The sequence below is a fragment of the Mugil cephalus genome, chromosome 13 (genome assembly GCF_022458985.1).
Source record: "Mugil cephalus isolate CIBA_MC_2020 chromosome 13, CIBA_Mcephalus_1.1, whole genome shotgun sequence".
Classification (NCBI taxonomy): domain Eukaryota; kingdom Metazoa; phylum Chordata; class Actinopteri; order Mugiliformes; family Mugilidae; genus Mugil; species Mugil cephalus.
In genome coordinates, this window is record NC_061782.1 from 26,735,336 (window position 1) to 26,762,150 (window position 26,815).

General features: G+C 41.0%; 1 protein-coding gene across 3 annotated transcripts in view; it reads left to right on the plus strand.

Moving 5' to 3' along the window:
* Positions 1 to 24,503, plus strand: part of polr1c (RNA polymerase I and III subunit C) — a 42,639-nt gene extending 18,136 nt beyond the window's left edge. For 2 of the 3 annotated variants that reach the window (XM_047602548.1, XM_047602550.1), the window contains exons 3-9: positions 4,657 to 4,764; positions 4,996 to 5,128; positions 21,316 to 21,447; positions 22,775 to 22,927; positions 23,336 to 23,485; positions 23,592 to 23,708; positions 24,230 to 24,503. In XM_047602548.1, the coding sequence (XP_047458504.1) occupies positions 4,657 to 4,764; positions 4,996 to 5,128; positions 21,316 to 21,447; positions 22,775 to 22,927; positions 23,336 to 23,485; positions 23,592 to 23,708; positions 24,230 to 24,348 (912 nt within the window). In that variant the 3' untranslated portion in view covers positions 24,349 to 24,503. The remainder of the gene's footprint in view (positions 1 to 4,656; positions 4,765 to 4,995; positions 5,129 to 21,315; positions 21,448 to 22,774; positions 22,928 to 23,335; positions 23,486 to 23,591; positions 23,709 to 24,229) is intronic. The other variant, XM_047602551.1, reaches the window with a different exon arrangement.
* The last annotated feature ends 2,312 nt before the right edge of the window (positions 24,504 to 26,815 follow it).

Consider the following 26,815-nt stretch of genomic DNA (forward strand, 5'->3'; position numbering starts at 1 on the left):
AATGTTCAATCTATTTGTCACAAAACATATGAACTGGAGACGTACGCCAAGTTTAAACGGGAAGTAAAAGATACCTGTCTTCTTGCCTTCACTGAAATATGGCTAGGTGATATAGACCAAAACTTTGACCTGATCCTAACTGGTTGTGGAAGCCCAATTCGTATGGACCGGTCACAAGAGATTACCGGCAAAAACCGAGGAGTAAGAGTCTGCTTCTACGTGAACCAGCCCTACTGTAATACTGTATCAGAGAAAAGATATGCACCACTGACGTGGAATTACTGTCTAACTCTCTACGCCCCCTTTATTTGCCTCGCAAATTTCAACATCTCTTTTACACATTAGTGTACATCCACCCGTGAGCAAACGCCTCTGCTGCGATGACGTCACGCATAAACTGGACTCCATCTGCCCGGACGCACCTAAGTTTGTCCTTGGTGATTTTAATCATTGCAATTTAAAAAAGACCTTGAAGACATATGAGCAATATGTGCATCCTACCACAGTAGTGTCTATCTCATGCTTGTGTACAAACTGTCCTTCAGATGTCTGGAGCAGGAGGAAAGAACCGTGAAAATCTGGTCAGAGACTGGGACTGTTTTTATGATGGGTGTGATGATATAAATGATCTTTCTTTCTTTCCATCTCATCATATATTACATTCTGTGTGGACTTGGTAATTCCAACCAAAAAAGTGGTCACTTATCCAAATAACAAGCCCTGGGTAGTTAAAGAACTGAAAGCAGTGATTAATAAAAACAAAAGAATTTTCTATTCTGGAGATCCCCTGGACAAAAAAAAAAACAGTTTCTAGGGAAGTTAAGGTTGAAATAAGGAAGGCTAAAATAAAGTACAAAAAGAAAATTGAAAGCCAACATTGTAGTGATGACCTCAGAGCAGCCTGGAGAGGTATAAAATTTATGGCATTTAGGTAAACAGTGTGGATGATGACAACTTGGCTAATAATTTTTTTTTCTCGGTTTGAAAGATCTGATTTTTTTGGGGGATATTTCCACAATGGGGGAATCTTTGTCACCTCAGGATGGCATTGTAATCACTCAGGAAATGTCACAGATCTTCTTAAGAGAGTTAATATACGTAAGGCTGCCGGCCCAGACTCTATTTGTGGACGCACTCTGCGCCACTGTGCTGACCAGCTCAGCAAAGTGTTTACATCACTTTTCTTAATGTGTGTCGAGAGTGGCCAGAGACCAACTATATGGAAAACATCTACCATAATTGCTGTCTTAAAAAATAATAATCCAAGGGAGCTCAACGAATTTAGGCCATTTGCTTTAATGTCCCTTGTGATGAAGGTCTTTGAGAAAATACTCAAAGAAGACATTGCTTCTTTGATTAATGGCAAACTGGATCCTCTCCAGTTTGCTTATCAGTCTGGGAAAAGTGTAGATGATGCTAAGATTTTTATCAGGTTGTACAAGCACCTTGAAAAACCTAGTGCACATGCAAGGCTTTTATTTGCTGACTTTTCCTCAGCTTTTAATAAGATGCAGCCTCATATTTTAATTGAGCAATCTAATCTAATCTACCAGATCAGATTCTACTGTTGCTCTTAAACTTTTTAACTGACCGAATTCAGAGAGTATTTGCGAATGGCAGCATGTCCTCTGTCATCACCTCAAATACAGGTTTTCTACAGGGCTGTGTCCTTTGGCCTTTGTTATTTATTATGTACACAGACAGCTGTAGGTCTGCGCAAGAGTACTGTCCAAATATGACTCCTTCAGGGGCCCCAATCAGACCACAGCTATGCACTGTCTTCATTTGTGAACTAGTGTGACGATAACTTCCTGGATCTAAATGTAACAAAAACTAAGTAGTTTGTAATTGATTTCAGCTTAAGCCAGTAGCCAGCACCATCCACAGAGATAATGTTGAAATTGTTGAGACATATAAGTACATGTTTGACTCCAAAGTTAAGTTTAATGCAAACACAGAGTCGATCGCTAAAAGGGGTCAACAAAGGATATATCTGTTGTGTAAGCTGAAGTCTTTTAATGTTTCTAAGAACATTTTATGTAACTTTTATCATTCATTTATTGAAAGTCTTTTGACCTTTTATTAGTTGGTTTTATGGATTGTCAGTAAAGGAGAAGAATTCAACTGACAGACCTGAACTCCCTCTGGAAAAAACATGTAGTCCAGAAAGCCAGACAGGTCATGGGCAATCCTGACCATATCCTCAGCCAGGAGTTTCGTTTAATGCCTTCCAGATGGCAGTATCTTGCCCCTCCAAGGAAAACAAATAGATACCCCAGTTCTTTTATTCCCTCAGCTATCAAGCTGCTAAATGCTACTGATAGCAGCAATTAGTCATTTCTTCATTCCAGCCATAATGTGGAAATGTATTTATTATTATTCCCGTCATTTTGTCCTGTGATTCTTTGCACTGTGGTCCGGATTGGATATTGTTGCTACCCTCACACTGATTTTTGCTACTGACGGAGGGAATTGTTTGGTTTATGTGCTGTCCTGCATTTGGTTTGTTTGTTTTGTTTTGTTTTTCACGTGCCTGGAGACTGCAAACTGAAATGCCCTATTTGGGATAAATAAAGTTGTTTGATTTGATTTGATATATCTTCAGGCGTGTTACCTGCTTTATGTTTCTCCACTTGAATGTAAACACAGAAGCAAGCTCAAGACTCAAGTTGTGGGAAAGTTTCACTGAGTGGTTTAAATTGCAACACTGACCGTAATTTGCGAGGATTGGTTGAATTTGCGTTGAAGTTGCAAATCGTGAAATTCTGGAGGGTCTGCCTTCAACTTTAGAATTAAACATCCCTTCAGTGTAGTATTCACAGTTAATATTTACATCCTGATGGAAGTGCTTGTCTTCTTGTCATCAAGAAAAAAAATGACTTTGGATGACATTCACAGGATTTCATTATTCATCATGTTATTCATCTTATTAATTTAAACCAATGAATATGATATGATGTCTCTAATGACTAGCACTTTGGCCTGCTCTGGAGTACCATGGATCTTTATCATTCCCTTCTACAGAATTCTGGCTTGTCTCGTAATTTCGGTGAGGTGTTCATTTATGTACAGTCCTATGCCCTTGATTTCTTTGCATTCTTTAGCAATTAAAGTTTGTTTTTTACTCATAAATCAGATTTTGATAACTTTAGTTTGGTTTTTGTTATGTTTTTGAGGAATCATGTGGCAAGCAGCTATATTGTGACTTTCCAATGGAATGTCTTTGTCAACAAGGAAACTAAGCCCTTGTTGGGCCAGTGATTGAATTTTTATCAGTTTTCCTGTCTTTCTCACTTACAGTCTCACCTCTTCTACCTACTCCAGCAGTCCCACTTATTGTGTCACAACATTGCTCAGCTCTGAGACTTTTCTCCTACATTTCTTCTGCCAATTTCTTTGCCAACATTTTTTCAGTTAATCCAAAAGAAAAAAGTAAAATAGAAGACGGAAAGTAAAACTTTCCTGCAGATATTACAGGTGATCCACTGTTTCAGCATGTGTGGCACATGGCCATCAAAATGCTTTAAAAGTTAACAGAAAATAATCCAATGCTTTAAAGCATTTCAGTTAATAAACTTTACCTAAATCTGCGGATTCAAAGAGATTTTGGTAGATTGACAGAGCTGAATTCCACAGTTTGGAAGCCATCTTGAAACTCAAATGACTTAGAAGGATCAGTCTTTTGAAGCACTTGGAGACTACAGATGTGAGAGCAACAGGCCTATAGTCACTGTGGGAGGTGATATTCTGCTCGGACACTGGAACGATGGTGGTAGTTTTTAGACAGGCTTGCGCAGTGCTCGGTTTACAAACCTGGACAACTTAAGTGCATGTAAACATGTTACTCCGATTAATATCAGAGTTCTCCTTATCCAATTAAGACACCCACATAACGCGTATGACCCCTGAACCAAAAGAAAAAAGTCGATCGCAGAAGAAGTTGGTAAACGGAGTCGGTAGGAGAACCACCTGAGGGACAGGGCACATCTTATCTGCACCATAAGTAGTGTGCACATTACATACGAGATTAAAAAAGATGTGCTATTATACATCTTGTTGTTGTTTGAAATAAATGACTCCAGTTGTTTATTAGCTATATGACATAACAGGACAATCGGAAAGGGGGGCCACTACTCACTCTAGAGTAGGAGCAAAGTCTGCAGTTGGTGATGTATGGCTTGGATGCAGCTGCTCGGCCATGGAAACCCTTTACGTGAAGCTCTCGCTGTTCTTGTGCTAATCTGAAAGTCGCAAAGTTTGGAGGTCTGTTCTGATTGACTCTGCAGAAAGTCTGCTGACCCCGCTTTATTGCTTTATGTGGCCTGCCACTTTGTGGCTGAGTTGCTGTCATTCCCTATTGCTTCCCCTTTGTTAGAATACCACTGACAGTTGACTGTGGAATATTTAGTGTTGAGGAAATTTCACAAATGGACTTGTTGCACAGGTTGCATCCTATCACAGTAACATGCTGGAATTCACTTAGCTCTTTAGAGGGACCCATTCTTTTACTAATGTTTGTAAAAGCAATCTGCATGCCCAGGTGCTTTGTCCTATGCACCTGTGGTCATGGAAGTGATTGGAACACCTTAATTCATCAGAATTTAGCAAGTACTTTTGGCAATAAAGAGCAGCTGACAAGTTCTTGTTTGTTTTCAGAATTTTAGAATTGACGTAGTGCATCTGGATGAGAGCAGTATGGAGTTTGACATGGTGGGGATTGATGCTGCCATTGCCAATGCCTTCAGAAGGATCTTATTAGCAGAGGTGAGATTCCCATTCAGTCTTTTTTGTCATATTTCATTGGTGGCATACATTATATGTATATATTTGACACTGTTTTTTTTTTTTTACCTTTGAAAATGTGTACATAATTATCTTATCTGTCCTGTGTCTGAATGCCTTAAATTTTGTGCATTTTGGGCAGCTTATAAGAGACGAGTTTTTTTATTTTTTATTTGATGCATTACTAATACATTGTAACGGCTTTCCTTGCAGGTGCCTACCATGGCAATAGAAAAGGTGTTTATCTATAACAATACGTCCATTGTCCAGGATGAAGTGCTGGCCCAGCGACTGGGTCTCATTCCCATCAAAGCTGACCCTCGTCTGTTTGAGTACAGGAACGCTGGTAAAACAACACACGAACAACTCGCACATAAAGTCTACAGCAGATTTGTGTTGTAAAGAAAATTAAGATTTTTTCACATTTAACATAAGGTGCTGAAAATCAATGTGACACATTTCAGAGAGATATCAAAAACATAGTATGTGTGCTGTGCTCAGAATCAAGTTCTCAAGCTTTCATGAAATGGTATTCACCTGTCCTTGCTTGAAGTGACACTGATTCATTGTTAATGAATATCAAGTCATCATGCATGGTACTTTAAGACCATGGCCCCTAAACCCCTACTAAACATCACCACCCAACACAGAAAAGGCAGTCATCGAAACATGGAATAAGTTTTATATCAAAGCTATCGAAAACAAGAAATCATGCTAAAATTGATGAGCGATGGGTGTTTTTTTGTTTGTGTGTGTGTATGTGTGAGAGTAATGTGCACTAACTCACGCATATGTGTGTATCCTACTACTCTTCCTGTGTGTGTCTGTAACTGCAATTACAAAGTTACCTGTGTGGGTGGGGAGGTGTGTGTGTTGGTGTGCATTGTTGTAACATAAATGAATGGGACACAGGGATCAGCTGTATTAACAGCAGAGACATCAGAGGAGTCCCTGATTAACGAATTGGTCTCAGCTGAGGCCCAGAGCTGCAGCTCAGAGGTTGCCATGGCAACTCACAGTGGTCGTCAATGACAGCAGAAGCACGCGGATCCGGGACACAGAAAAGAGCTAGATTTCCCTCCTTTTCGCTGGTCTCACATTTTGGCTTACTGTGACAAAACGGTAGCTTTTATCAGAAAAACAAGCAGACCGTGGGCGTCGTAACACCTTCCTGAAGACTGTGATATGGTTTTTGACCTTCTAGAGTAAATATTTTGCACACACTCGCGAGTTAAAGACAAAGGTCCTTCTTCTTTTCTCAGAAAATCTTTGCATTGGAGTGAATGGAGAGCAGACAGGTACTTTACCGCGAACAGAGGCTCGCAGTTTAAATTCTGTACGTCTCACTGCTTTGCTGAGACACAACAAGTTTGTCTACAACTGTGGAAAAAAATCATGTGTCTAGTGTGTAAATTGTGGCCGGGACGAGCGCGGAAAGAGAAAATTTTCAGGCGAAAAAGATCATGGTCATTGAACAGTGATTGATCAACGACGATAAGACCTATCAAAACGAGGATTAATACACCAATACACAAGGCTTGTGTCTACATTTTAAAGTTTAAATGAAGTCTGTAGGTGAAAGGACAATTATTACATTGTGACAAATATGTCACTAAGACATCTTAAACATTATGCCTGGACATCATGCCTGCCTTTAAAAATATGTCATATTTATTTCTCATAACATATATGATCATCTCTCATCTTTTGGCAAGATGGCACCTGTGGTGGCACGCCGTCCACCTCGCTCCTCCTGCTGTCTCACTTTACTGTTTGCTGCTACCTTGTTTCTGCTGTTTCTGCTGCTACGCCTGCCAGGATGCCTCTGCTGTACTGGCATACAATTGCCAGGTTCTCCTTTGAAATTGGAGCTTTGTTCGAGGCCCTACTGCCTCCTGATCGCTCAACTTTTGACCACCTGCGCTGTCTCCCCCAAAGGAATCGCTGCCGGAGGCTGTACCCCGCCTCTGGGCAGTACCCCCAGCGGCTCCCCTACCCCTTTCCCTGGAGAAAGCGCCTCAGACGACAGGGAAAACACAGCGGTGTGCTCGTCAGACTCAAGGCTTACCTGGCTGCCTCTTCCTCCTTCCTGATCGGCCTGCGCATGGGACCAGCTCCTTCTGCCCGGCTCTCAACCGGCAAGAGACTGACAGCAGAGCGGGGATCGCACCAGTGAGTGCGAAGGCGATGGCTCCAGACATACAGGGCGGATCCATCACCTTCGCACTCACTGGTGCCTGGAACTTCTATCCCCGCTCTGCTGTCATTCTCTCGCCGGCGCCACTATTGCGGAGTCCATCATGGCAATTTTCGCCTGCTGAGACGCACAGCAGAGCCAGCCAGCCCAGTGCGTAATCTCAGCATGGCCCTGCTGAACGCTAGGTCAATTGTTAATAAAACTATCCTGTTAAATGACTTTTTCTGCTCCCGCAAACTGGATGTTATTCTTGTGGTGGAAACTTGGGTACCCACTGGCGACAACACTCTGTTCTTGGAACTCCTTCCCCCGGGCTGCTCTTTCTTCAGCTCACCCCGCTCCTTGGGTAGTAGTTTTCAAATCCGATCTCCAGTGCCGTTTGACACAGCCCGTGCTAAGCTACTCCACCTTTGAACTGCAGCTTTTCGAATTTGGTATGTCTACCCTGTATGTCATTGTGTACCGTCCACTGAAATACAGCAAATTTTGCGGATTTCCTGTCCGGGATCGTAGTGAAATACGATCATTTTAATTTCTGGTGAATTTAACATTCATGTATGATGTGAATCCCATCTTCTGAGCAGGGAGTTTCTAAACCTGATCAACTCTTTTGATTTTACCCAGCACATAACTGTCGCTACTCACCTTAGACCTTGTCCTGTCATATGGTTTGTCTGACTCTGTCAATGAAATCTGTGCAACAGCATATTTATCCGACCACTTACCTGTGCTGTTTAGCTTATTACTGCCAGACTCAGTGGACAAACCTACTGCCCCTGCGCACCGCCAGCGCGCTATCACTCCTGTGACGGCAACACAGTTTTCAGCCACTTTCATTGACTCCCCGTTATATGCGCTGGATGAAAATTGTTCTCTTAATGCTGATGACATTCTGCTTCTCTTCGGCTCCACTTGCTCTGAGATCCTGGACTCTGTCGCTCCTCTCAGACTGAAATGCACCAAATGCACCGTTCAGTCAGCCATGGTTAAATGAAGGAACTCGCGCCTTCAGACGCGCATGCAGGTGCGCTGAAAGAAAATGGAAAAAAGATCATCTCCTTTTCTCCTGACAAACTCTTCATAGCTGCTTGTCTGATTACCAGAGAGCGGTCAAAGCTGCCAAAGCTGCCTACTTCTCTGCCGTAGTCTCCAACAGCAGCCGTAAGCCCCAAGTTTTGTTTAATGTCCTCAACTCACCTCATTAATCCCTGTGATGTCCCATCCCTGGTGCCAACTCCTTCTCTCTGTAATGACTTTTTTCTTTCTAAAAAAGCCTCAGCCCTTGGACCCACCCAGCCCTGTGCTAGGCCCACTTTGACCCCCTGTCCCCTGCCCAACTTTCAGATGTTGTCTTCCATCTGCGACCCACTAGATCCCCCTCGAACACTTTACCGCCCAAACTTCTCAGACAAGTTTTTGACTCAGTTGGCAAGAGTATCCAACTTTTGATCAACACCAGTCTCAGATGAGATTTTTTTTTATCCTAGCACAACATTTATGAAAAGTTTCAGTCTGGCTTCAAACCTCGACACAGTACTGAAATTGCCCTGCTGCAAGTCTTCAATGACTTGATTTTAGCTGCAGATTCATGTAACCCCGTTATCCTGGTACTTCTAGACTTGTCAGCCGCCTTTGATACAGTTGACCACACGATCCTGCTACACTGTCTCAAGCAGTCCGTGGCCATTACAGGCTCCGCCCTCAGCTGGTTCAGGTCCTATTTGACCCTGTCCTTTTCCTGTTATATATGTTGCCCTTAGGTGATATCCTCAGGAAGCATACGATTTCTTTTCACTGTTTTGCTGACGACATCCGGGTTTACTTGACACTCAGGTCCTTAAGTAAGGAGGTGCTGCAGCCTCTACTCGACTGTGTGAGCGATGTCAAATCTTGGGTGAGCTCAAAATTTTTAATCTCAATGAGTCCAAGACAGAGGTTATCCTGCTTGGAGGCAATACACCTTCAGACAGCTCCCTAGAGTCCTTTCAACTCCAAAATTTAATGGTGGTTTTCAACAGCCAGTTCACATTAGCCGAACAGATCAGTGCTGTAATTAAGACCAGCTTCTTCCAGCTACGCCTTTTAGTCAAGACCAAGTCCTATTTCTCTGCCGCAGACTTCGAAAGGGTGATTCACGCCTTCGTAACCACTAGACTATATTATTGCAATTCCCTTTACGTTGGTCTGGATCAGTCTTCTATCAACCGTCTGCAGCTTGTCCAGAATGCCGCTGCCCGCCTTCTCACTGGCAAGAGAAAACGCGACCACATCGCGCCAGTCCTACCGTCCCTCCACTGGCTCCCGGTCCAAACAGTCCAAACTCGTGGAAAAAAAAGCATGTTGAATGTAACACTATCGTTTTCTACCCCTATGCTAAAAAAACAAACAAAAAAAAAAACAAAAACTATATTGTCTCCAGAACTGCTACAGAGAAAACAAAACTGTATTTATGCATACATAACAGGGATTTATCCATGGTTGGCTTACCTCCAGTGGAAAAGTTCAACAAATAGCGGACTGGACCTGCCGGCAGGTGTCACACATTGGCAGTCGTGACGTATATTGTGAGCGACAAAAAATTAAACACATTTTATTTTAATGTTACAAGATCACCATAAATTCAAATTTAGAATTATATTTAAAAAACTAACAAACTAAACTAAAATACATTTGAATGCACTGTGGGAGTTAAGTGTTTTTTGATGTTACGACCATGAGTGTGAGTGGTGTGGCATTCAAGTCAGTTGTTCCATATCTCTTGCTTGTTCACTACTGAGTGAACAGTTGCCGCTTCTCTGAGACAGTTACCGTGAAAAACGACTTTGATCAGCATCCTTGCTCAGCACCACTCGCCAAGGAGAGCTGCAGCAGAGGGAAGCAAGAGCTGCGGGTTGCCGACTCCTGATGTATTGGAATCAGTGTATCCACGATTTTAGTCAGTGTGTCGCATATATCATATCATATATCATTATACCGGTGTAATTTTTGAGGGGTGAGGTAGAGTTGGTGAAGAAAGTTATAGTTGACCAGTTTGAATCTGGCATTTATAGTGGCAAGTAGGCTATTCCGACACAGGTCAGACCACAGGTCCTCATGTATTGTAATGCCAAGGTTAGACTTCCACCTCTCTTTTGATCGGTGTATGTTTTGTTTTGGATAGTCTTTCATTATTGTTAAATACACCTGGCTAATAAAATGTTTTGGACCTTTGGTATTGTGAAATATTTCTCCCACTTTTGTCAGGTCAGGCAGTGTCATTTGTTCCCCCCAGCTTTTTTTCAAGAATGTTCTCAGTTGTAGGTAACAGAGGAAGTGTTTGTTGGACAAGTCATATTTTGTTTTTAGCTGTTAAAAGGACGTTAAGGTACTATTAATGTAACATTGTTCAAAGTACATGATCCCTTTATCATGCCAGAGTTGAAAAAATTTGTTATCAGAGAACATTGGTATGAGTTTATTTTTCTATAAGAGTGTTTTAGGTGACAGATCAACCTTCACTCCAATAATTTTATGAACCTCATACCATGTTCTGACCAGGTGGATAGTAAGCGGGTTCTTGCTTTTACTAATAATACTTCGGGGATTCCATTTATAAATCACTTTTCACCTCTTCATCAAGGTCATACATTTCAATTTGTGTCCAAGAGGAGACAGAGTCTTGTTCAAACTGTGGTAAGAGAAACCTCATTTGTGCTGCCCATTAGTAGAATTTAAAGTTGGGGAGTCACAGGCCACCTATCTTGTAATCCCATGATAATTTCTCTAGGCTTACTCTAGGTACTTTATGATTCCAGATTAATCCATTTATGCTTTTATTAAGGGTTTTAAAGAAGCTATTAGGGATTGGGACTCAAATATTTACAGCATCTTAGGCAAAAATATTCATCTTTATACAGCTGACTCTGCCATAAAGGGTGAGGGGTAGGTTTGTCCACCTGTTGAGGACTTTTTCTATTTTTTGGATCAGTACAGGAAAGTTCAGTCTAAACAGGTTTTTCAAGGGGCTATCCACCTGGATACCCATGTATGTAAACCTTTTTTTGAGCCCATTTAAAGGAGTTTGTTTGGCATAGTCCATTCTAGTCAATTTTAGTTAGGGGGAGTATTTCACTTTTTCCATAGTTGACCTTGTAGCCTGATATTATGCTATAACTGTTTAGAAGAGCTTGTAGCTTGGAAAGAGATTGGGTTGGGTCCGTGAGAAATAAAATTACATCATCAGCAAATAAACTAATTTTGTGAATTTGTTGACCAACTTGGACACCTTTTATGTCTGGGTCTTGTCTCACTGCTTGTACCAGTGGTTCTAGTGCCAAGACAAAAAGCCTGGCTGAGAGCGGGCAACCCTGTCTGCTGCTGCTTTGTAGTGTGATATACCATTTGTGGCTATCTTTGCTTGTGGTTTGTGATATAGGGTTTTCACCCAATTAATAAAAGACATGCCAAACCCAAAACTCTCAAGGACCTTTAGGAGATATGGCCATTCAAGGCAATCAAAGACCTTTTTGGCATCTATTGTTTTGGTGTCAGCCAAATGAATGATGTTGAAGAGTCTATGAAGATTATCAGTTACAAGTAATTTCTTTATAAAAAACCTGTTTGTTCTATATTGATAAGTTTGGGGAGGAACCTATTTACTCTATTGGTCAAAGCCTTAGAAATAACCTTAAAATCTGCATTAAGAAGGCTAATTGGCCCGTAAGAGGAGCATTTTGTGGGGTTCTTGTTTTTCTTATGAATAACTGTTATTATGGCCATTGAGGAGGAATTGGGCAGGGTTTGAGTTTCAGTTGCGAAATTTACAACAACCATAAAAGGGGGGACAAGCAGGTCTTTAAATTCCTTATAATATTCAGGGAGAAAACCATTTTCACCGGGCGATTTACTAGAATTTTAAAAAGGAGATGGCTTCTTCGATTTCTTTTTGTGTGAGGAAGGAACTAATCTCCTGTTCCTCTTCCGTCAGTCTTGGTAGGTCAATGTTTGATAAAAATGAATTCAATCATGCTAAGATCATCTGGGGATTCTGTTGTATATTATGAGGAATAGTAGTTTTAAAAACAGTCATTCATTTCTTTTGGGTTTCTATGGAATTGATAGCTCTCGAGGCCTCCTCTGCCTTCAATTGCCAGGCCAGAACTTTCTGTGCCTTTTCTCCCAATTCATAATTCATTCTCTGTTTGGTTCTTAGGATATTTTTTTCTATTCTGTAGGTGTTCCACAGATTATATTTGAGCTTTTTGTTTACTAATGATAGGTATATTTCTCTGTAGTGAGATATTTGATGTTCCTTCTCCAAATGCGAGATTTCCCTCTCCAGATAATTTATTTCAACCATGTGTTTTTTCTTTAAACCTCTGGTGTAAGAAATGATCTGTCCTCTGAAGTAGGCTTTCCTCGCGTCTCATATTACAAAGCTATTGGATGTGGAGGGACAGTTTGTTTCGCAAAAGAACTTAATTTGGTTCCTAATGAACTGACAAAAATTAGGTTTCTTGAGCAGAGTTGGGTTTAGACGCCATCTCTAAATGTGGGAATTATGTGGACATGAATAGAAGGAGTAATGTGGGGTGCAGGTGTCTCAAGGCATCACAAAGATTTAGGTCCTTCATAAAGGCCAATGTGGATCTGGCTGCTTTAGTCCTGGTCACTAGAGTGTTTGAAGACCTATCGAGAACTTCAGAAGTTGAAATCTCCCACTATCAACGAATTCCCAAAACATTCAGACACTTTCAGAAATAATTCTTGAATAAATCAAATACAAGCAATGTTGTTGTAAGGTAAGATGGGTCAGGTTAAATTAAATTACAGTATTTATGTTATTAGTTGTTGTATCTAAAATACTCTCAACGACTATAAGTGAACAAAAGTATAAGCGAGGTTATGACTACTATATAAAGGTAGGTTACACTAACCAAAAATGTCCAGTTGAAAGTTAAATGTCCCATGCGTCAGTGAACGCATCACCAGCAGTCAACCTTTACTCATGTTCATCCTCACCTTCAGGATGCAGTTTATGAATGAATGACATGGCTTCTTTAGGTGTTTTGAAGAATCGTTGTCGGCTGTCGTGGAGAATTCTCAGTGTAGCAGGATGGAGCAATGCAAACGGTAGCTTCTTGGCCACAAGCTCTTTCTTCACCTCTTCGTATTCCTTCTGGCGTTTGGCGACAGCAGGCCTCATGGCAGGGAAAAGCATGACAGGTGTGCCATTATGTTAAATGGTGTTTCTCTCCTTTGAAGCAGCGGTGCACAGGACCCTCTCCCTGTCTTGATATTTCAGAAATCTTATTATGATGGCTCTCAGGTAGAGTGCCCTGTGCACTGCTCGATGATGATGGGGTCGGGGAAGTTGTCAGAGCCCAGAGTGGAAGGGAGCCAGTCAGTGAAAAACTTAACCAGATTCGCGCTTTGACAACCCTCTGGTAGATTAATGACTCGGATGTTGTTACACCTGCTGTAATTTTTGAGCTGATCAACTTTTTCAAGCAGGTATTCATTCTGCTTACGTAGTTCAAGCACTGTTTTGTCCAGACCCTTAAGCGTATCCTCCACATCGCTGATGCGGGTTTCTGTGACTCTCGTGACCAGGCTGTTTATTGTTTTATCCAGATTCATGATAGCACTATTAATCTCCATCAGCTTGGAATCGTGTTGGGTGGCAAGTTTTTGGTTGCCTTCCCGTATCTCTCTGAGAATGTGAGTCAAGGAGCTGAACACACAGGGCGGACAGACTTGACCGTGACCCACCTGTTTGACCAGATAAGTAACAACAGCATTTCCAAATTCACACTTGGCAAGGTTAAGGGTTCTTTACCAAACCGCCTTTTATGCAGCTCTGGAAGAAAGAGAGGACACTGATGAGGGCCACTCGAGACAGTGGCTCTGTTTGGCCTGAGCTCGAGTCAAAACACACACTGTGAACACATTTGGACGATGGCATTTTAGCTCATCATCTGAATATGCAATAGGCACATTAACCACTTCTGGTGTAGGAACTTTATCCCCGGCTATGTTGTTCCCCATGATAAACTCAATGCTGTCAATGGTGAGACAGAAACGAACAACTACTGGGAAGGAACCAGAGATATGTCTGGAATACACACGAAAAGGTGCATGCACAAAACTCGTTCCAGTACGTCTGTGAAGGTTCTCAGTCATCCAGGTCATGGTAATCCAAAAAGGCGTTGAATAAGGTTGAATAGGCTAACTTATCATAGGATAAGGTTTGTATGGTGACTGGGCACTCGGCCTCTGGCTTGCCTGTGAGTGAAACATAGTCTGTAGTCTTGGAGATACTGGGGGAACTGGGGAGGGGGGGGGGCATTATGGTAATTAGTGACTCCAGTTTCTGGTCAAGTAAGTTTCAGGTGGGTGTTACCCACAGAGTTTATTCCTATTTAAACCTCAATTTCCCACTAGTTTATCAGAACTGAAGAAGCTACTCGGATGAGTGGCGAAACATCTTCAAGAAATTCTACAAGTCCAGCTGACCTTATTCAACGCCTTTTTGGACTCGTTCCAGTACATCCTCTGCACCCAAAGGCAGGACACTAGCCATGAGGAATGACTGAATGTCCAAGGTCATGCAGTATGGTGACTGGGTGCTGGGCCTCTGGCTTGCCTGTGTGGGAAACGTAGTCTGTAGTCTTGGCGAGACTGTTTTAATTAAACCCACACCCTTTGGTGGCTTTGCAACTGCTGCCTGCTGTGAATGTGTCACCTTACCAGTGTGCAGAGAAAATTCAGGATTTATAGGCTTACGCTTGGTGAACCGAGTTTTGTTCACTGAATTAATTTGCCATAAATACTGCCTGTTTTGAAGATGACATCTTTTGTATAACACAAAACGTTCAGGCAAACTGTTTTTAAATTCCTCCAAAAGCGACCGTTCACACAGCAAAGCAAAATTGTTGGCCTTGCAGGATGAGCACCACTGGTCAAAGTCAGAAAAGGTCTTACACACGTTACGAAAGTACTATCCATGACTTGCAGTGCAACAGGATGGCCCACACATTCTTATGCCTTGGATCCACTGAAAGTGTCTGTGGCACGATTGCGTTTTGATGCACCACTGCCTTTGTCGCTGCACCATACCCTGCCACACCAGGCACATCTTCGAACAGAGCATCTACTGGTGGACGAGATCACACGAGGATTCAAACATTGCGTGATAATTGATGTCAAGTACTGGGTGTTTAAAAAGAACAATAGTCAAAGAAAACAATTATTTGCCTGTATGAACACTGTTGAAACACGTTGAAGCCAATATAGACATTTTAAAGTAAAGTAAAAGGCTGCACATGGTCTGTTTTCCAACAATGGACTTCTGATCTGAATCGATCTACTCCTATTGACGTGGTTTCCAAGCTTCAAGCGGGAAAAATAGAACAGCCACATATTTTTAGCAGCACAGCTTCTGGGACGCTCTTGGAACGCGCCACAGTATGCCTACTTGAAACACTCACATTGACTTGAATTGCCACAATCTACCATGGAGCTGTGACCACGCCACATACGCGCCCCAGATGATGATATCATGATGATGATAGTCTTTAAGTCACTTTTATGAAAGGTTGTTGAAACAATGACACCATAATATTTAGCAATAGCAAATAATTGCACACAAATTCATCCAGCTTAGAGTCTGCCATGCTATCTAAATACTCAAGTACACACACCAAAAAAACAACCACCTGCTCAGATACCACACACTGGGTTTAAGCACCAAAAAGGTAAAGCTAAGACTAACACAATAGCCAACAAGCACACTACCGATAACACTCACACAACACTCACTCTTCATAACACTCATCACTGAAATTACACAAAAATACAATACTTCTCAAACCTACAAAGTACCATCACTATCGTCAAGCTAACATCCAATTCCTCTTATAAATGCTGACATCAGAATTATCAACAAAGCACTTGCCCACAGACTAGAACAAGTAATGCCATTCATAATTCATCCAGATCAGACCAGTTTCATTAAAGTTCCTCCACTCCTCCAATAACACTCTTTACCAATAAAAACTGGTTATAAAAGTAAGTAAATGAAAATGTAAAAATATGCCACATAAAACACAAATAAGATAACTACAAATCCAATGTAATACAATAGAGTTAATAGGAATTAAAATCATGAAAAAGCTTGATTAAAAAGATGAGCCTTGAGCCTCTTTTTAAAAGTATCAACAGTCTGCAGCCCTGAGGTTCTCCAGTTCCAGTCGGGGGCCATAATAACTGAATGCCACCTCCCCGTGTGTCCTAGATCTAACTTGTGGTATTGTTAAAAGGCCAGTTCCGGAAGACCTCAGGGTTTGCGAGGATTGATACGATAAAAGTAGGTCAGACAAATAAGAAGTCCCAAGACCGTTAAGACATTTAAAAACTACTAAAAGAACCTCAAAATCGATCCTGAAGCGCACGGGGAGCCAATGCAGCGACTTTAAAACTGATGTAATGTGCTCTCGCCCTCTAGTCCTCAGCAGCACACGAGTGGCTGAATTTTGTAGAAGTGGTAAAGTGCTTTTTTATTTTTTTTAGGAAGATTAGAGAGCAGAGTATTACAATAATCCAGGCGACAAAAGATAAAAACATGCATCGGCACCTCAGAGCTAGCCTGAGAGAAATGGGCGGACTCTGGCTATACAGTATTCTTGAGATGGTAAAAACCTATCTTTGTAATATTTTTGATATGCGGAATAAAGCTAAGCTCAGAGTCAAAAATCACGTACAGACTTTTTACAGATTGTGATATCTTAAAATCCTGTAATTTTGGAAAAAAGTTTCTTTCTCTGGTGTTCAGAACCATTGACTAAAACCTCTGTTTTGTCCTGGTCGAAATTCCACCAGGATGAGTTTTATTTATGTCAAAGGGTTTCTTTACACTTTTGTTATTTGTATTCCCATGCCAATATTCAATTCAATTTTATTTATGTAGCGTCAATAGACGCTTTACAAAAGTCAACTTGAAACCTCCAGAGCAAGCCTGGTTGAGATGGAGCATTGGTCATCGGGTTTAGTGATTAACATATGTCCCTTTGTCCTAATAACGCTCCTAATATACCTGGGGTCGAGTGATGAAAAAATGCCTAAATGAATGTGAAATATAAATGATATTAAAGTCAGTTGCAGTGGCATCATATTATTAGCCTAATAGCATAATTGCCTAGGTCATTATGACTTACTGTTACAATATCAGTAACAAATCTGAAAATGTTCACATATAACTCAGGCAATTATTTTATTTGTCTAACGGTATATTACTATTCAACTGGTTTATTCTTCTTTTCCTTTATCAAAACTGGTAACTCATTGTGAACATTCTGAAAAGAAGTGTATCTTTTTTTTCCTGAAAACAGCTTTTTGATACCTTTTTGCTCGCAATCTCACTTTACGTTTTGATGAAAAAATGAATTGAACACATGTACACAGACAAAGCTAGGATTTTTTTGATGGCATTGACATGGTGCCCTATCCCTGGTAGGCCATCATATGGTAAATGCTCTTATATAATGCTTCTCTACCTACTCAAAGGTACTCAAAGTGCTTTTACAGTCAGAGACACATTCACCCATTCGCTCACACAAGCACACACATTCACACACCAGTGCCAGTTGCACTGGGAGCAACTGGGGGTTCAGTGTCTTGCTCAAGGCATATGGCACATTCGGAGGATCCAACCGCTAACCCTTTGGTTCATGGACAACCTGCGCTACCTACTGAGCCAAAGCCGCCACTCCATATCCGATGATGACTTCTACTTCTTTTGATGTGTTGTGACTGTGAAGTCTAATACATGAGCGACAAGGTCGATTGTAATACAGGCATAAAACAGTGTTGATCGTGGTTAGAGCTGTTTGGTATCATATTAGTAGACATGTATATTATTGGACTCTGGACTCACCATGTGAAGTAGTTTCTGTGCATCAATTTCCTGCTGTGCAATACCCCATATTCAGCGTTATTATAGAGCAACAACCCATAACACAGGTTCACTTTTGTTTGTACATATTGTTTTATACAGCGGGTAAAATAAGCATTGAAAAAGTCACAGTTTCTACTGACATGAAATTTTCACCAGGTGTTGGTAACAACCCAAGTAATCCATACATAGAAAGAAAACAAAATAAATGTGTTCAGAAATTAAGTTATGTGTAATAATGTAAAATAACAGAGTGAAAAGGTTTGGAACACGCTTAATAATATAATACTTGGTCAGAAAGCCTTTGTTGGTAATGACAGTTTCAAGACGCCTCCTGTATGGAAAAACTAGTTACATGCATTGCTTAGGTGCAATTTTGACCCATTCTTCCACACAAGCAGTCTTTAAATCTTGAAGCTTCCGTGAGCCTCTTCTGTGAACTCTGATTTTTAGTTCTTTCCATAGATTTTCCATTGGATTCAAGTCAGGTGATTGGCTGGGCCATTCTAGCAGCTTTATTTTCTTTCTCTTTAGCCAGTTGAGAGTTTCCTTGGCTCTGTGTTTGGGTTTTTGTCTTGCTGAAATGTTCACCCTTGTTTCATCTTCATCATTCTGGTAGATGGCAGCAGATTTTTCTCAAGAATGTGTCAGTACATTTGTCCATTCATCCTCCCTTCAATTATATGAAGTTTGCCAGTAGCATATGCAGAAACCTCCATATGCCACCTCCAAACTTCACTGTCAGTATGGTGTTTTTGGGGTGATGTGCAGTGCATTTTGTCCTCTATAAAAACATGGTGTGTGTTATGGTATCCAAAGAGTTCAATTTTGCTCTCATCTGACCAGACTGTGTTCTCCCAGTATTTTACAGGCTTGTCCAAATGTTGTGCAGCAAGCTTTTTCTTCAGAAATGCGTCTTGCCTGGTGAGCGAGCATATAGGCTAGGCCATGGCCGTTGAGTGCATTGCTTATTGTTTTCTTTGAAACAATTACCTGCTACCTGTTATTTGCTAATTCCAGGTCTTTCTGAAGCTCTCCACAAGTGGTCCTTGGCTCTTGGACAACTCTCCTGATGATTCTTTTCACTCCTCTTTCAGAAATCTTGTAAGGAGCACCTGGTCGTGTAAGGGTTAATGCCTGACGAGGTGTCCATTATCAGAAATTAGTGGACGATGCGGAGGCATGAAGGGCATTAACCTGCTTATATGATGGTCACTTACGAAATAAATAAATATTAGGTCAATTATTAATAGGTTAATGTTGTTTTTTACATTAGGGCCAGTGCACTTATTACCGCGTGTGTCCATAGAATCATGTGAAATTTCCATAGAGTCCGCAGATAGTTTCCTGAATCGTTTTTATTGCAAGAAAGATGAACGCTTTGGCATCGCCTTGAAAACAGCATTACTTGTCTCGAACACCGTGTCGCTAATGATGTTTACGTCTCTTAAATGGCGATTAATGCCACCTCTCCGACTCCTAAAACTGTCAACACAACTGTATTCTCCTCCTTCCTTGGTCGACTGGATAGAGTCTGTGTCTGTGTTTCTGTTGCCATGGTTACCAAAGCGTTTGAGCTAGCGCAATCGTTTAGAACCGTCATCAGGTAATTTGACCGGAACATCCTTATGGATGTCCGTTATCCCTTTTTAATGTGCAGCCAATCAGAATTGAGGATTATCCCGGACCATGGTATAAGATTGAATAATGTTCTTTCCACTTCCGGATTATGGCCCCAACTGTGCTCACTGGAACGTTCAGAAGTTCAGAAAAGCCTTTTGTAATCAATGCCATCAGAATATTTTGCAACAATAAGATTGCGATGGTCTTGAGAGAGTTCTTTGCTTTTACCCACCATGAAATGTTCCTTGTGTGACACCTTGGTAATGACACACCTTTTTATAATCCATCAGTTTGGACTGAACCAGTTGATATTCATTTGCCCTGACAAGGGACAGGATAGCTTTCTGATGACTGATAGATTTCAGCTGGTCTCTTGCCTTTCCATGCCTTTTTCCACCTCCCGTTTCTTTGTATGTATGGATTATGTGTTCAATACTTATTTTACTCACTGTATATTTCTTATATTCATTATTATTTAATATCTTATATTTCTTATTGCCTAGTAGTAACGATCAAGAACATGTGGAAAATATGCATATTCTAATGAGCATTGGGAATGTGTGCTGCAGCGCACTGTAGCCATTATAGATCAAATGCTTGGTGTGGACTTACTATTTTACTGGACCCTTGGCAATATAGCAGGATAATTTTTGTTGGAGTTTTATCTGCTCTTGGAATACTGTGATAGTCAGTAGGTGAGTCATATACATTTTTGTGCTGATGACTGTTCTGACATAAGTGTTTACTGAGCCTCCAGATATCATTGTATCCTAAAATGTCATGCCAGCCATTACTGGCAATTAGTGGCACTGGTTTCTGGTTCGTTCAGAAACAAGTTAAGCATGTTTCTGATGTTTCCGACAACTTCCCACCAGTCATTTAGAACAGAAGAAACTACTCGGATGAGCACGTCCAGTTGCCTTTTTTAAACGCCTTTTGGATCCCTGGTTTAGCTACAGATGATATACACATAGAAATGTGGGAAGCTTTTGTCCGCCTTCAACCCTGTGTTTCTCTCACTACTGTAGGACCATTTTGTCTTAATAAATCACCACGCGAAGAGTGCACCAACCACACCACCCAAAGACTTCAATGTAAATGGAACACTCAGAGATGCACCAATCCCTCAAATCCACAAAAAAACACAGTACAAACATTAAACAGACTTTAATGATCCACAAGGGAAATTGCTTGGTCATAGGAGCTTAATTATTACAAAAAGATGAGCGTAATAGCTGGATAGAGTAAGGAATAAAAGAAGTTCTGTAGCATTCATTATGACAGCAGAGCTGAATCAATTTTCTGCTGAGATTGAGCTCTTCTGTCCATCTAATATTTGATGTAGTGGATGGGATGGACTGTCCGTAATGGAGAGCAGTTTATCCAGTGTTCTCCTGTCCATCCTGTACATTCATCCTCTTGTCTGTCCTGTACCTTCGTCCTCTTATCCCTTCTGTGCCCTCGTCCTCATGTCTCTCCTGTACCTTTGTGCTTTCAAGTCTGCCAATGTCACACCTCATTTCAATCTTTTCCGCATATTCAGCTCTGAATTCAGCATTTAATGCCATACAGGAACAATCTTCCAGCATTCAGCAACTATTTATAGTAGTCTTTGTTTGATTTTAATATATCAGTAAACCCCGCTGTTTTACCTGGGGTGTATGGACACTTTTTAATCCACTGCATTTCTTTGAAGAAACCACCATATTCTTTCTTTCTTTCCTTCTTTCCTTCTTTCCTTCTTTCCTTCCTTCCTTCCTTCCTTCCTTCCTTCCTTCACTAGGTGAAGATTCTGCAGAGGAAGAAGGTTCAGAAATAGACACAATTCAACTGCAGCTAAAGATTAAATGCAGCAGGAACCCCAGAGCCAGCAAAGATTCTTCTGACCCACAAGAGCTGTATCTGAACCACATAGGTAGGTTTAAAGTGTACACAAATGAGTTGTAGAGGGTATACACTGACTTCTGCCTGGGGCTGCATCCCCTTGAGTGGCAAAATCATCGCAAAATGTAGCAGTAAATACAGTGAGACCGGGGAAAAGGTGGATTATCAGATCAAATTGAGGACAATTGGATTCAAGAGTGATCCATACGAACTATCCCATAACCAGTCGTCCAGGAACTTTGACATGTGGCCAGAAATCCTGATTTGCATGCAACAGCCATACAATACTGTAGCATCAGACTGGACTTTAAAACGATGACGAGGCGTGATTGCAAATGTTCTGTCTATATATTCCATTTATTGATTTATTGCTGGAATTGAAATGGTAACTATGCCAAAACAACGCCATTGACAAACTTATCTGACAGACATCTTGTGAAGTAATTTAAGGTATGACTTCATTAAAAAAAAAAAAAAAAAAATTTAATATGACCTGACACAAAATGTGAACCCTGACTTCAGGTTTTGATGCCTGGATTCCAGTTGTTCCTCATAATGCAGCGATCCATTTACTTCTCTTTTCTTTGTCTTTCGGGAACCTCTGCAATCATTTCTCCGACTGCTTTTTAAGTCTGTTTGTAAGCCTATCACACAACTGCTTTTCCTCATTATTTAATTTTACAGTTTAGATGGTATGAAAGCCTATAATTCAAACTAATGCGGCTAGTCTTCATACTCATCTGTCCCTTGCACTCAGTTGGCCATATCTGGAGGCTTCCGTTGCTGTGATGCAACGATCATTACCCTTCTCATTGTCTTCGGAATCAGAGTGTTCTGTCGATGTTTTACTTTTTAGTCCATCCACAAACCCGATTTCTACCATTTGTAATTCAACAGTAGGGTTAATGAAAGGCCAAATCCAAACAATGGGGTCTCCCATCTGCAACCTTTGATAGTGGCCAATCATGAGGTACGTTGGTAGGCACTAGTCCCTCTATTTTAAACACAGTGTAAGGTACACCACTGGTATGGAAATAGTATGCACTTTCATGGCATGGGTTTTGACCACAAATTTTTCCCTATATATTACACTCTCCCTCTAAACAGTCAGTACCGACTTAATGAATAGTGCACTTCTGATGGTTACTAAGAGTTTCTATTTAACCGAATGAGTCTCAGAGGAGCTTAAAGAGTAAACGTCTTCAAGAAATTCTACGAGTCCAGTTGACTTTCATTAAACACCTTTTGGATGAATTTTGAATGCAGTTTGAATGGTGGGTTCTTAATAGGAGCTGAGTTAAATTCAAACATGAATTAATGTAATTTCCTCCTTGCTGCCTACCTCCATCTGGTCTCAGTTTATTCCAGGGACATTAAGTGGGTCCCAATTGGGAACCAGTCCGATGTGTTTGCGGAGTCCAGTATTGGACCTGTGCATGATGACATTGTGATAGCTCAGCTACGACCGGGACAAGAGCTGGATATCATCATGCATTGTGTCAAAGGAATTGGTAAGAGATTTTAAGTGTCAGACGCTACTTGACTTAATGCAGAAGTCTCTGGAGACATGAAATAGAAACAAGTGCCTTTATATTGGCATTTTATTAACAAACTGTTGCACTGCCCCATATGTGTTTACGAATCCAAAAGATTTACTTGAAGATGGAAGTTAGTTCTTGACCTTGGTAATGCTTCCAACAGACTGATAGGCTAGTGTACTGGCAAAATGTTCCATATAGAATTTAAGAGTGTATTCTAAAATTGAATGTCATGTATGAAGTTAAAACTTCTCCGGCACTCATCTTAGTCGGAAATCCCCCCAGCATGCTTCAAAAGTAGTAGTACTCGTATCATTTTATTCCAAATATGGTAATATTTTTTCCCTTTCTCATATTGAATTTATGATATTCTGTGTTTAGGCAAGGATCATGCTAAATTCTCTCCAGTTGCCACAGCCAGTTACCGCCTCCTTCCGGAGATCACCCTCCTGGAGTTGGTGGAGGGAGAGAAGGCAGAGCGCCTAAAACACTGTTTCTCACAAGGAGTTATAGACCTGGAGGATGCAAATGGTAATCGTGGATTAATCTGAAATTTTATTTTTTATTAAGTATTTTATTTTCAGTCTGCAGTAACATCCTTAAGGCTATAAATGTATTTTTGTGCTGTCCAACTCAGGGAAGAAAGTTGCCAAAGTGATGAACAGTCGTCTGGATACATGCAGCAGGGAAGTCCTCCGACATAGTGACCTGAAGAATGTGGTGAAGCTCGGAAGAGTGCGAGACCATTTTATCTGTATGTTCATATTAAAAAATAAACGGCATATTGATAATGTGTATGTCAGAGCAAACAGGCTCAAATACAATATTCAGACTCGATAAGTTAATTTTTAATTTAATCAACTAAAAATCAGGAAGAACATTTTGGAAAGGATTTTATGTTTTAAACATGCAATAAAGTTCCTTTCTGCTAAGTGTGGAGAAAAAAAAACTCCTGAATATCCTACAAAAATAAACATTAAGTGACCACCAAGATATCACATGGCAAGGAGCTGTCTTGGCCTGTCTGAAGGTAGCAAAAATTGCTTCCAACCCCTCTAAAGCAAAATTGAAAGCAAAAAAGAAGTTATGTGCCAGACTATTTTTTGGCCAGGCATTATAAGGCATTATTTCCTGGTGTTCTCAGTGTAAGATAAAGTCTAAAACTATATTAAATCCAATAATCACAATGACATTTTCTGTTCTACACTTGCCAAGTCATTATCTGATGATCTCTCTCTCTCTCTCTCTCTTTTTTTTTTTTTTTTTTTTTAACAGTTACTGTTGAGTCGACTGGCATCTTGTGTCCTGATATCTTGATCACAGAAGCCATCAAAATCCTCATGGCGAAGTGTCAGAGGTTTCTCAATGAGCTGGGCTCCTCTAACATACAGTGAAATGAAACCCCCTACAGAGGATGTGTTAAAGTGTGCCACTTCATATCGGGCCTTAGATACTTGATGCCATGCTCTCAGTAGAGTGTTCACACATGTCTGTTTTGATGACAGTTGCACTGACTTATTAAAAAGATCATATAATGGTTACAAATGCATACCTTTGACATTATTATTTTCTTTGCCACAGTTTTCCATAAATAAACATAAGATACATAATATTCTAATCAAATATTCTTGTAATATTCTGCTGTATTCTTGCTGTTCGTGAAAACAATAGAAAGCAAAGATAGTTTTACAGGATAGGCAGTGTACCGTGGTGGAAAAAAGTTTTCAAACACCCCATGCATTTGTGAAGTATTGCATTAAGAATCCCTCTTAGGTCCTCAGGTGCCATTAGTTTTACTACAGTCACAGACAAAATACTAAACAAATCATAAAATGGCCATTAAATACTTAGATAAGAACCGCCAGTGATCCATTAATGAAGGCACAGCATTTTTCTTTGTTTTTGGTCTGCATTTGTCTACATAGTTATACACCGTTGTATGAGATTGATGCAGTTATATTCTTGCAGCTGAATATTTTGTTACTTCAGTGTGTGTGTGTGTGACCACCACCAGCCTTCACTGGGAGCTATCTTGTTGATCTTTATTGAGTGTAGTAGCCTTGTGTGGCAGGGAAGGCAGTGCTACACCTCAATGAATAGAGGGAGAGAACAAAGGACAGAGAAGATATGGAAGGATGGACAGTGGAGGAGAGGCATGTGGTACTGGGTGGAACTGGTTGTGTGTAGGGTCCTCTGCTTCCCAAGTCACCTCAGTCAGGTGTGATGGGCCCAGGAGAGTGCTGTATAGATCTCTGGAGAGATGGGAGAGTCTAGGGGGGTAAGTGTGTCCCAGTAGAGGAGAGAAGTCTGTGATAGGGCGCATAGAAGGATTTTTTTGTTGCGTCGACATAATACCAATTATACCATGGTATGGGTGAATCCTCCATTCTGATTGGCTGCAGGGTGTACATTAAAAAGTCATAATTGAAACCCATAAAGACGTTCCGGTCAAATTACCTGATGACAGTTCTAAATGATTGCACTGGCTCAAATGCTTTGGTAACCGTGGCAACAGAAACACAGAACATAAGTATTTCACAGTTTATTTATCACAACGGCAATACAGTTGACAAAAAAATGGGTGATTTTATAGTTAACTTTAACCTATTTGGTGGATTTGATAATTGTGAAGACTGGGATGCAGCAGAAGAGAATGTGAAAAGAAGAAGGAGATGACACTGGAGGAACTGGACAATTTAGAGGATTAACGCAAATAAAACTACGAAATGGGCAATTTAAATGCTTAAAGACTTCCTGGCTTAGAAAAATATGGACTTCAACTTTGAGAGCTACACTGCCACTACTCTCAATGACATTTTGCGGCTGTTTTATGCCTCTGTCCAGTCGACCAAGGAAGGGGAATACTTAGTCTGTGAGCCGGCATTAATCGCTACTTAAGAGACGTAAACATCATTATCGACACGGTGTTCAAGACAAGTAATGCGGTTTTCAAGGCGATACTGAAGCGCTACAGGGAGAGTGGGAAAGACACTAGCTTCCACCATCCTCGTATTCCTGAGTCGGAACTTGAAGAAATCAGAAGTTCATCTGCGCTGTCTCTTGATGCCCCTTCTTGATTCTCCTCGTCAGAAAGGTGTGGTTTGATATCCAGCTGTGTTTGGCTCGGCGTGGCAGGGAGGGGAACCTTGAGCTTACGATGACATACTTCATCATCCAAAGAAACGAGGGGAATACGTCAATCTAGCACATAATCCTCAAACAAAAAAATCATAACGATCCGAATGACCCACACAAGGAAAACCTAAGAGGTTTCATGTTCGCCATGCCCAGTGATCCCCTAGGTAAACTATGACCCGTACGAATAGGGCTTTAAACTTTTGATCAGCTGATGAACAGCCTTGAAAAATATTGACTTGGTGTGGTGAAGTGACTGGTTCGTGGTTAGGGGGGAACAACACAATGGGTTGGTCAGAAAAAGGCACAAACACAGCACTGCAAACATTTCATCAGCCTGGGGGTTGACGGTAGGTCGAAGGGGGGTCCTCTAGCGTGAAACGAGTTTAAAATAGGTCTAGGTTGCACCTTGACCACAGACAAACTCGATGAAAAAATAATGTATACAACCAATCGGGGGAGAGCCCTTCTAGCCAATCAGAGTCGAAAGGGGCGGGACCTTCTCCTACCATCCTGGCTGCAGAACACGATCGGCGGAGCGCGAGCTGAGATGCAAGTAGAGCATGTAAGAGCAGAGCAACAGTTTTTTCGGTAAGTTCATTAACATAAAACACTGTAGACGGTTTATATGTGTTCTTATGCAAGTTTCTGTGTTTTAAAAAGTGGCATTGATCGTGCGTTATGTGTTTAACTGTCGAGTGTATTTCAAGCTAACTGCAGCCTCTG